The sequence below is a fragment of the Condylostylus longicornis genome, unplaced genomic scaffold (genome assembly GCF_029603195.1).
Source record: "Condylostylus longicornis isolate FDR11 unplaced genomic scaffold, ASM2960319v2 ptg000115l, whole genome shotgun sequence".
NCBI lineage: Eukaryota > Metazoa > Arthropoda > Insecta > Diptera > Dolichopodidae > Condylostylus > Condylostylus longicornis.
Genome location: NW_026578083.1, coordinates 283454 through 296238, shown reverse-complemented (window position 1 = coordinate 296238; position 12785 = coordinate 283454). Strand labels below are relative to the sequence as shown.

At 26.5% G+C, this 12785-nt stretch overlaps 1 protein-coding gene across 1 annotated transcript in view; it reads right to left on the bottom strand.

The window, feature by feature from the left end:
• The window catches only part of LOC129614670 (toll-like receptor Tollo), a gene marked incomplete at its 3' end in the record, with an annotated part of 40334 nt that extends 27794 nt beyond the window's left edge, over positions 1-12540 (bottom strand). Inside the window, exons 1-3 of the mRNA XM_055529430.1 lie at positions 12403-12540; positions 5789-5986; positions 406-536 (exon numbers count right to left, since the gene is read on the bottom strand). Of these exons, the coding sequence (XP_055385405.1) occupies positions 406-536; positions 5789-5986; positions 12403-12538 (465 nt within the window). The remainder of the gene's footprint in view (positions 1-405; positions 537-5788; positions 5987-12402) is intronic.
• Positions 12541-12785: the final 245 nt, after the last annotated feature.

Sequence of the window (12785 nt, the reverse complement as noted above, 5' to 3'; positions counted from 1 at the left end):
TGTAATCACTGCTGTGTGCAGAGGGGGGAAGGAATTGTTCAAACAGTTGAAGTGAAAATATTTGGTGGTACAATAATCATGCAGATTTGTTTAAGCTATAGATACAGATATCGTTGGCAACCCACAGTGCTTAGAACAATGTTTCGCGATTTCTTTTCTATTATTGCTATGCTTATTATTTACTATTGTTATTATTCTAATGTGGTAATAATCTTCAAATAATTTTCTGGTATTATCACTTCCACAAAGAGAAACCAACAAAAAAAAATTTTTTTCTCTCTTTTATAAATCAACATTTTCCCGATTTACATAACGTTACGTCATAATAATATGCATACAATGTTTTTTTTTTTTCTTCCAAATAAAATGACATACTAAAATAACGTTTATTATAATCATACTTACTTTTAAATGATAAAATATTTGACTTTGTGTAATTTGATAAATTTTATTCTTTGACAAATCCAGTTCGAGTAGATTATCCTGACCACGAAAATTGTTGTCAGAAATTTGTGTAATATTATTCCTGGAAAGATCTGCAATAAAAAGGAAGTATATGGTAAAAAGAAACAACAACAAAAAAAAATAATAAAAATAAAAAAAAAGATTAAGATATTTTCCACCCACAAATGAAACGAAAAAAAAAAGGATTGCAAAGATAAACAAAGAGTAAAAAAGAAAAAGTAAAAAGGATGAAATCGTTACGATGTTTCTACCGTAAAATTTTATCATTATCATTATTATAACGATCAACATCATCTTCATCATCATCATCATCAACATCATCAACATCATCATCAACATTATCATTTTTATCAATGTAACTTTTATATTAATTCTAGATGGTTGAATTTTTGTATCGTACAAATATTTTAAGCATATTTCATTCATTTAAAAAAGAAAAATGTTGGAAAGCTAAAATATTTTATTAAGCCGAATGCAATACGAATCGAAAACGAGCTTTATTAAACGAGACATCAAACATTATTTATATAATTTTTTTCTATTAATAACAAACAACATAAAGTTCACAGACATTTACGTATCAAACTTTGCATATCATTAAATTATGTTCGAATCAAACATGTTCGATCTGTGAAAAATGTTCGATGGTCGGTATCATATGAGAGAAATATTTTCTCTCATATTTTTTGAATCCCTATTGATATTTCTAAATTCTCTCTTACTTAACAACGCAAAATATTCTGTCACAAATTCCATTCTCTTGCAATTTTGTTACACTTAATGCCAATCCTATTAAATTTTCGTTAGTGATGTTAAGATAATTGACAGTTTTTGTTATATTTGTAGTAGTTATTCAATGATAATCAATTATATCAAACATTTAGTCGGTTAGATGGTCATTTCCAACATTTAATCGGGTAGAAAATAGAAACCAGAAAAAATTAGCAAAATGTTCTTATTACGATACATTTGAATTTATTGCTAACTAGTTTTCTTATGGTTTTCAGGGAAAATAGTGATTTCATTTTTTAAGATTTTTGTTTTTTGTATTATTACAAAAAATTACTTTCTGTTAGTTGAACCCAAAAATTATAACCGTGATTATAGACGTGCGGGCAAGCATAATATTTTAAGAGTATAACTAAAAATTTTGTATTTAATTTATAATACTATACTTATGCATTGCAATAGTAGAGAAGACCAATAATACATTGAGAGCATATTTAAGACAAACAGTTGAAAATATTTCTTTGAATCACTTTTTGAATACTAATTACATGGTTTGTTGTATCGAAAACTGTGCGTTTTATTTAAAATTCTCTTAGCTAAAACATGAAAGCAATGAATTAAGGAAAAATTTAAGGAAAAGGGTGTCAATTGTGGTTGAATATTTTAAGGGACTTAAACATGTTGAACTAAATGAATTAATCGGTGAACTACAATAAATTTCAAGTAAATTTCACTTTTATTGAAAGGTCCGGGATAGTATTACATACAAAATTTAAGGTAGCGCTATTGCAATATCTGTTCGATTTCATTGGAATTGTACTGCTTAGCACTATGCTTGTGGATATTCGTAAAGTTGACCTGGCCAACTATAAAACTTTTATTCGAATTTATTTGTATTGTTTTTATTTTTTTCTCTTTTCATATTTCATTGAGATGTGATTTTTTCATATAAAGATAAAAAAGGGATGAAAACATAAAAATACAAAAATTATAGAAGAGCAAAAGAAGAATCGTTTTCGTTTGCTTTATTTGTCTGAAATCGGGATACAAAAAAAAAAAAAATTATTATTTTTATTTTACAAATTTCTTGCCAAAAGGATCATTTTTCTATACAAACATTTTTCTGCTTGTGTCATTATTAAAAGAAAAATTCTTAACAATACAATTTTTTTTTTTTTAAACTTTGGTTATGCAAACATTACTGAAAGTACCGCAATATTCAAAGTTATTTTAATAATAGTTATTTTTTTTTTTGCTTCTTTATTTAAAAAATTATCGTATATTTTTAAATGGTCATATACGCGTTAAGAAAAAATACACTGGACATAAAATACTCTAGATCTTATGGTAACAATAGAAAAATTAAGGTTAAAAGAGTTAAAAAAGTAAAGATTACTTTATGGTTATCATCAGAGCTCAAGTGGTAATTCGGTATGGTTCATATCGCTTATATTCTTTTCTATATATTTATGAATTAATCTAAGTTAGAAAAATAAAAATGGGAATAATATTTATATTAATTATTGTGTATAATTTCTTGGATGTTAATCTTGTTTCATGGAAGAAACTGAATTAAATGATGAGATAAAAAATCTAAAAATCTGTTTTGTTTCAAAGCAAAATGACATTAATTAAATGATTAATTGAAAGCTGAGTAACAGTTTATTTAAAACCGCTGGTTGTACATTTTTTTGTTGCTTCGAAGTGACAAGCAGAATTATAGCTGTTATTAAAGTCATCCTGTACGTCCATCTACAAATTCAAATGAATATCAAAACTTTACGACAATTTCGTAAAAAATTTCTTAAACCGGTTGGGTTGATATTGGCAATTGTGTCGCAGTAACATAGAATTATTATACACTCTAGACTTATCTTATTATTTCTCTTCGAATACTGAATATTTCACCACAATTAAGTGGCTTAAATAAATAAAAATCAATAATTTTTTATTGATAATTTCAGAATAATTATAATTACTCCGAATATAAAATTTTTTAAAACATCGGGTTTGCGACATCATGTCGTATAAAGCTATGACAACAATTTTTAAGACGATTAGGTGGGACGTATGTTCTTCTTCAGTCTGATGCAATAAAATAATATTAATTTAAGCAATTTTAGAAATTTGAGAATGATAACGGGTTCTGTTCTAAAATTTATTTTAAAGTACTTGATTACTTACGACAATATTAATTGTCAACTTACGACAAATTTATAAAATAAATTATAAATTTTAGGAAACTTTTCCGTATGTGTAATATTTAACTCCGATTAATAGTGGAATACATTTATAAATATTTCTATAAAAAATTTTTATTTGGAATTCTGAGAAATATTCTGAAATAAATCTCCTTGTAAAATGAGTAAAAATTCAAAGTTTGATTTTAAAAGTGACTGCAGTTTAAATAATTCATAACAATAAAATCAAATATTATACTTCTATTATAATATATTTGTTAAAAAAAAAACCAACTTCTAAAACTGCTAATCCGGAAAAATTTTCATAAAATATTGAAATTGTGAGCGCATATTTATTTTAGTTTTAACAGTTTAGCATTATCTTTTCTTCCTCACATTTTCATGCAAACATTTTTCAAAATAAATCTTTAGATTTATAATATTGCATACTTGCATGAACGTACATATACAATTTATTTTAAATTTTGTACCTTGTCAGAAAATCATTAATCAGCTAGAAAGTATACAATGTAGAGAAAATAAATGTTTAAAAAATGAGCTAAGCATAATATTTTTTGTTCCCTCATATATACGAACTATTAATTTTATTCATTCATAGTTATTATTCATAAAGTTTCTCTTACATTATATACATTTTTTTTTTCTTATATATTATACATAGTTACTGTTATAACATTTCATTTCCTACAAAAACTCCCTATAACACATGATGATATGTTTATATACATTTAATAAAGCACAGTTTCATTCATACCAATATATATTATAATATTTTGATATTTTATATAAAAGTCATGAAAGGAATTGAAAAAATTTTAATTAAACTTTATGTTTACGTTCATAATACTAAAAAGAAATAGTTTGTATGATGAAATGTGTTCGATTTGGTATATTCGATTGAACATGTTCGATTACATACATGTTATATTAGGTTTGAAGCATGTTCGATTAAAATTCAAGGAAACAAACAAATTCATTAAATTTGATCATGAAAGTTTTCATTCATAAGTATTCAAAAAATTTAACAAACTAATATAAAATACATTAGAAGCGAAGTTCGAACAAGCTGTTAGTTTACAAAGAATAATAATTTGAGTAGTTCTTAATCAAAAACATATCTCATGAATTTTGTTTTTATGATTGAAACTAAAATGTAAATTTTTGTATGATGTCATACATCTTCGAACATGTTTGACATCTAGATCTAATGAATTAAATTTTTGAAAGTTTTTATAAAATATAATATTTTAGAATAATTCTATTTTATCCTGCAATATCATCTGTTTTTTAACTAAATATCCTAAAAATAGTTTATTCAACAATTTCCTTATTTATTCTTAATGTTTTATTTACATAATAAATTAGTTTAAAAGAAATTCTTGAGTTTATAATCAAGATTTTTTGTTAGAAATATTCAATTAATTAATTTTATATTCATGAAATGACAAGCTGTTAAAAACCATTTTGAAAATTAGATTAAGGTAATTTAATTAAGTTGAATAAATTAATATTGTAATATTATGAAGAGAGCAATGATATTAGTTTAAATTTATAAAATTTTATTAATTATTTTAGCTTTTATATTATATTACAATTATTTTAAAGGAATTTCTCAAATAAATAATATTGTCTTGTCATGTAAATTGAAATTACTACAGGCAGAGAATCAGAATAAATTTTCTTGAACTCTCTTAATGAATGAATTCTGTTTGAAATAATACCGTAGTAATATATATGTATGTAGTATAGCTTCGAATTCGTTTGGATTTTTGTGTCATCAGAATTATGTGGGCAGGCGATATATTGATACTGGAAAAGATCAAGCAACTGCGAATCACTCACAAACATACTTATTTGAACCTGTATGAGTATAAGATTTTGAATTTTAAATATCTGAAAACAAGATTTGGGACGTTTTGAGAAATAATCTCCTACAGGAACTTTGTTTATTCTACTTTATTTAAACACGAGGTACTCAATACCTTTAACGAGTTCATTCTTTTTGTGTTTTCAGTTTTATCTATTTTTATCATACAAATTTTTTAAACATATTTCAGTGATTTAAAAAGAAAAAATGTTGGAAAATTAAAAATTTATTTTGGTGCTTCAAATATCACGCTATAATTTGCTAAGCCGAATGCAATACGAAAACGAGCGTTTTAATGACATCAAACATTATTAACAGACTTTGTTCTATTACTATCAAACAACACAAAGTTCATTTACATTTACATATCAAACTTTGCATATAATTAAATTATGTTTAAATCAAACATGTTCGATCTATGAAAAATGTTTGATGTGTAAACACTGACCATTCGGTTTCGCAAATTAAAACGTGATATAGTGCAAATTATACATTTGTACATTGTTTATAGAACTTTAATACTCACCTAATATTTTTAAATTTTTTAATCCCCAAAATGTATTTATTCCTATTGCTGGTATATTTGAATCTACGATTTTAATTATTTCTAAATTTATATGATTCATGAAAATTGGACCAATTGTTATAGTATTTTTTGGGCCCTTAATAATCAAAGTTTTGACATCTTTATCAATTTCTAATATTGGTATTTTCTTCATTCCACCTGTAGGGGTTGAAAAGAAAAATAATCATTTAGAATTTTTTTAAGATTGTAAAATTACAAAAAAAACAAAATATCCATTTTACAATAAATCGCATTGATACCATAAATTTTGGATCTTTAATAACATTTCTTTTTTGCTAAAATTGTAAAGAAACGCAAGAGCAGAAAAAATAAATTCTATTCTTTTTTGCCAAAATTGTATGCCATACAGAAATAAATTTTTAGAAAAACACCCTCAAAAAGAATAATGGCTAGGTTGTAACAAAAAACAAAATCTAAAATTTTACAAAAAAACAAAAAGGAAGATTCCATTAGGATAATAGATTTAAGGAAAATGTGCTGATTTCAGAAAAAGCATTATTCTTATAAGCCATTTTTTAAAATGGTGTATGGAGCGGAAGAGTGATACGTAAGAGAGCGAAATTTTTCTTAATAATATAAAAACAAATTCTTATACTTTTTACTCTCCATTGCAGCAAACAAAAAATGTCTGAAGAAGAATCTTGGGAAATTCATTAAACGTCAACGTATGAGATGCCTTATCTAGAGTTTAAAGCGGTGAATATCTGTTGATCTGAGTCTGAGGGGAAAAGAATTTTTAAAACATGAGCGGCAATGCAACATTTAGAAATACGAACATTAAAATTGTTTTCCGTAAAACCTACGAATATGTTTCAATTGTATCTCAGAAGAAAGCTTTAAGAAAACTAGTATTCGTGATATGGAACATATTTATGAAAAATTCTATGTGCATGTAAAACTCTTGAAAATGTCCACAATATTTTAATGAAATATTGAGGATATTAATCTCTAAATTAGTTTCTGAAGGTTCCTGGATCTGCAGTTTTACCTTGAATTCTATTAAATACAGCTCGTCAAATACAACCTTTTGGAATGTCGTTGAAAAGAAATGGAATTCATACTGTTTTAGTTTAGCATTATTCGTTGCAATTACGTTCAATAGAACATATAAGCCAAATATCAATATAATTTATGTTAATATAACAGTTATACCTGTTGTTGTTTCTAATAAATTGTTGTTACTAACAATTGAACTAATTTACATTTAAATGGAAATAATTATTTTTAAGTTTTGTTTATATAAGCAGCATGGAAATTAAATTTTCTCTTCTTATTTATTTTTATATTATTTTTGTTTACATTAATCTAGTAATTTTAATTAAAACAAAGTATTTAAAATATAATCCATTAAAATATTATTAATTAAATCAAAAGTATAATCCAATTTTAATAAATTGTATTTATTATTTAAAAAAGAAAGCTTAAAAAAACCCAAATACCTAATTAATAAAATTACAAAAATTAATTTCCAATTAATCTAAATGAGAAAATGAGAAAAAAAAATTATAGGGTCAGCCAGTTAATCTTAAAGTTTTCGTCTTAAAAAATAGATTGTAGATTGTAAAGCTGAGGTAACAACGTTCGCTACCATGTAAAAGACCACCCTATACCACTCGCTCGAAGTTTACTACCCTGATTTACTCAATCAATTTTTCGGAGGAGGAATACCGCAACTCTGAGGCCGTTAGAATAAAGTCCAAACTCTATCGGAAGGTGTATCGAAATTTCTCTATCTTCTTAACAGAACCTGCAACTATCTTCATTTTCCAGTCTCAGCCTGCTGAAGTATCTGCTTAAGTCTTCAGTGATCAGACAAGACCCCGGTGAGGAAATGTCAAATTGCTTTTTAGCATATATTTGGGATGTTATATACTACATTAGACGATAATACTTAACTAAATTTTGAAATTTTAAAAAAATTTGTTATACTTCAAGAACCGTTCCTGTTCAATAGAAGGGCAAACCTTTCATTTGAATTTTGATTAACATTAATATACCTTGAATAGTTAAGAAAATACAGCGATATAAATTTTATAAGGGGTTGTTTAAATTATGTTTTTTAAGGTCGTACTGTTAGGTACGAATTTTAAATGTGCGCATCATTAAAATGTGGTTGATTGAACAAAACAAGTTTTTTACTCTATCATTGGCTTTAACCTAATAACATGAGAATTAATCATCTGTAGATCCGCGTTCTATACAATCCACTTTAATCTTTAACAAAAATTGAAGCGACAAAGAATTTCTTATATGAATTCAGTTCTGACGATAACCTTATTTAAAAAAAACAAAATCTAGGTTTCCAATGGAATTAAAATTTTTTTAACTTTTCAAAACGTTAATCTTTAAACTAAAAATCTCTTTCTATGCACCCTAACTTTTTAATTCTCATTTTTTTCTTTCTTATATTTAATTAAAAAATACTATATGTCCAACCATCATTATTCTTTTAAAATATATTCTAACAAAACTCTTTAATTAAACATTCAAATATACTGAATATTTGCATTACTGAACACATTAAAAATTCATATACATATAAAGAAATACACAGCATGTGTGTTGCAAAGTCCACACTATATGTAAATTTTTGATTAGCAAAAAATGAGTATTGCTTTGTTCATTTTATTGGCGACAAAGCGCATACTATGATTTATTTAAAAATTTATATGTTAACCCTTCTCTGCACTAACATGAATAAATTGTATTGAATTGTGTTGAATTATTATAAAAAATTTAAGATTATATTTGTGCAAAAGATTATTCTTTATTAGAATGTTACATCTCCCGCCACGCAAAATAACTTATCAATATTCTGCCATGAAAAATTACAGCCTAATTTTAAGAATTCAATTTTTCATAGAATATTCAAGTTACCGGTACTTGTGACTATTACTAGTATATGTGACTCTTATATTTCTTTCTGAAATTAAAAAAAAAATTTTAACACTCTAGTTGAAAAGCCGCTCTAAAATTAAAAAAATATTGGATGGCACTTTATTTAACGGTTCAAAAATGAAATTGAATATGTATTTCTTACAGATCGCTGCTGTGGCCTCTAATATTGTCAAATAATTCTTGACGCAGAATGTAAAAGTTTATTTTAGAACAATGAATTCGATGTCCGATTGTGTCCACTCGTTTCAATAGCGAATATATTTTTGGCATTGCTTACAACATATGTACATACGATACTGTTAACTTGGATAACTGCTTGTATACACTAAAATTCTCTCGTAATGAAAATCCTCTTAAACAACATAAAGAATAAATTCAAGTAGTAGGAAAAGAGAAAAAATATAAAAGAGAAAAAAAATTTTTTTACTAGTTTCTTTGAATATTTTGTTGTTTTTTATGCATTTGTTGAGAACATTGTGTGCAATTTTTCATTTTTAATTGCATTTCTAGTGTTTAATTTTTTTTTTGTTCTTTTTATATATATATACAAAGTAGATGAATATTTATTTTAGCTTTTTTTTGTCGCTTTATGGTTACACTGCGTGTTTATTTTACACTTAAATAAGAATAACAACAATATGTTTATATCTTTGCTTCTTGCATATAACATTTTCCATTCGTATATATATTTCGTTGTTGTAAATGTTGCATAACTTAGAGTGCATAACTTTAAGAGTGCATATCATCTACATTCTACATAACTTAATGTTGAATAATTTTTAATATGATTTTATAACATAATATTTATTCAATTTTAATGAAATATTTTTCTTCAAAGTTTAAATGAAAAAAGAAAAACAAAGATTTTGACAAGATGCAAGGAATAAGAAAAAAAAAATGTGGAACAAAAAATTTTGAGAAGGAAGTAAGTATAGATAATAGATTAAGCAAACCGCCTGGATTGTTTGGAATACACAGATGACATCTCTCTGCTAGCCCATACACCTTCAGATATGCAAGCAAAGCTGAACGAACTGCGTATAACGCAGAAATCGGTCTGAAAATTAACACAAGAAAAACCAAATCACTCCGAATAAACACAGCAAACCTAGATGCCAACCCAATATAAGATGTCGAACAATTCAATTATGTCGGCAGTAAAATATCAACAACCGGAGGCGTTGAACAAAGACATAGAAAACAGATTGCAGCTGGCTAAAGCCGCACTTGGCAGATTATGGGTCAACTGGAAATCTTCACACTTATCAAGAAATATGAAATTAAGAATATTCAACACATGCGTGAAATCAGGCGGTAGAATACCAACAACCAGAGGGGTTGAACAAAGACATAGAAAACAGATTGCAGCTGGCTAAAGCTGCACTTGGCAGATTATGGGTCAACTGGAAATCTTCACACTTATCAAGAAATATGAAATTAAGAATATTCAACACATGCATGAAATCAGGCGGTAGAATACCAACAACCAGAGGGGTTGAACAAAGACATAGAAAACAGATTGCAGCTGGCTAAAGCCGCTCTTGGCAGATTGTGGGTAATCTGGAAATCTTCACATTTACCAAAAAATATGAAATTAAGAATTTTCAACACATGCATGAAATCAGTCCTGTTGTACGACTCTGAAACGTAGTTAGCAAAAAGTGTATACACAAAAAAAATACAGGTATTTATATATAGAAACCTTAGGATCATCTGTCGACTATTTTGAACCAGACGAATAACTAACACGGACATCTGTGCTTTAACACATCAAGAGCGTGCCGTAAAAGTAAAAAAAAATAAAAAGTGGGGATGGATAAGCCACACATAGCGGTGACCACCTGAAACAATTTTAAGGCAGGTATTGAAGTGGAATGCGCAAGGGAGAAGAAGCGTTGGATGACCCAAGAATACATGGCGAATAACAATAAAAAAATGGCCATGGCCAAAATGGAATGGGCCGAAGTAAAATGATAGGCCACTAACAGAATTCATTGGAAAAGCTTTGTGGAAGCACTATGCTCCTAAGGGGAATACAGCAGAAGCAAAAAAAAGTATAGATAAATACTATAGCTTTAATGGATGATGTATAATAGCTGCACCGCAAGGGCTCTTCAACAAATAAAATTCGTTTCAATACTCATTGTCCAAAGCCGGTATTTTGGGACTATCTATCTATGATGCTTATAATCAACTGACTGTGGATATTTTGAGCTCTAGGGGAAGGTTATTCCTTTAAGTTTTTACAGATTGTTGCAGGCTCAATTATCATATGCAAAACCTGCTATTGTTTGCAATAGCGCTATTTGTGATACATAGAAATCATAACAATATCGTGAAATTCTACACAACAATTTGAGTAATTCTTCAGTATTGGCACGACCATTTCTTTAGATTTGGTATCCCTTACTGTTTTTCCTTTTTAAAAGTCAAAAGAATTATTATTTTTGCATACATAACAGTTTTGAAACATCACGGTTTTTATATTCAAAAGAAAAATAAAAAAAAAAAATATAAAATTAAAAATTCTTTTATTTCTTGAAGAAGCATAAATACGGCCCAAAGTCAAGTAAAAATATTATATGATATAAATAAAAGAACTGTTATATTATATAACATTAAATATTTAAGTTTTTTTTAAAGGATATACATTTACAACACAACTCAGTATATTTAGGAGGGAATGGGATAATTGCAATAACTTCTTTTAAAAATATACGAAAAAAAAAAAAATTACATACAAAACACAACTGTTATACAAGTAGGGTGTGCGGCATAGCGCTCTTATAATATGAACATTTTTATTTTCATTAAAAAGCGTGTGTCACCTTATAAAATTTTTCAAGATTTATGTAAAAAGAAACAACAATAATAATTAAAATAACTCTAAATATTTTTTTTATTTCTGGGAGTTTCTTTTTTTTTTTAAAGAAATACACTTAAAATATTGTGACATTTAAAAAAATTTGTATACTTTTGGAACAAGCATTTATACATGCGAGATTAAGTAACATGTATGCACGTAAGTATACCAAAGTATTTCCTAGAACATTTTAATTGTTAAGAATGACTTTATAAAAATTGAAAAGGTGTTGTTGCTTTGTTAAAAGAGGTTGTTTGCCTTAAATGAATTTTAGAATTTTTGATTATAAAATTTTATTGTTGTAGAAAATAATTTCTGTTTTTCGGAGAAGAATATTCATAAAAACAAGATTAAAATTTAAGAAAACTCTTAGCTATTTAAGTGCTTTTTATGTTGCAAGTGAAATATGTGACAAGAGGAAAAACAAACTTCCTCTTGTCACATATTTTTCTTTTGCTTAAGTTTACTTTAGAAAATTGCCTAGATTAAAAAAAAAATTTTATTTTTTATACAAAAACACTTTGAAATTAAAACATTTCTCATCTTGAGTGTTAAAAACTTGAAATTGTTGTTAACAAGTATATCGTAAGGCTTATAATCAAAGATGTATTCTTTAAGTAAGACCTAATTTAATTTTTGTTAATTTAAATTGCAAAAAACAAATGAAATTGTTATATTTCATAAAATATTCTATATAAATCGAAAAACTTTTTGAGTTTTCAATATTAGTACGGGCTGTCGCCTGGTTTAGAACTATTAAATCACAATATAAATAAAAATTTAAAAAACATACCCTTTAAACATAAAGTTTGTAAACGTCCACGATCATCTAAAGAGCATGTACATTCTTCAGGACATTTAAATTTCTTATTCATTCCAATTGTTATACTTGGCAGTACAAGGCATATAATGAACCATTTAAATGACATCATCTGCAAAAAAAAAAAAATGAAATCAAATAAATAAATTGATAAATTTATAGAAATTAAATAAAAGTTCACAAATGTGGAGTAGAATTATGACTAATAAGAGAAGAGCCTAAAAATATGCAAATAAAATTCATATTTTCCAATACCACAAAGTTTGATTTAATTACCGACCACATTGTGTACAATAAGGTAGGTTAGGTGACGGCACCAAATTTTGGATGTGGAATATGCGATGCGAACGCACCTA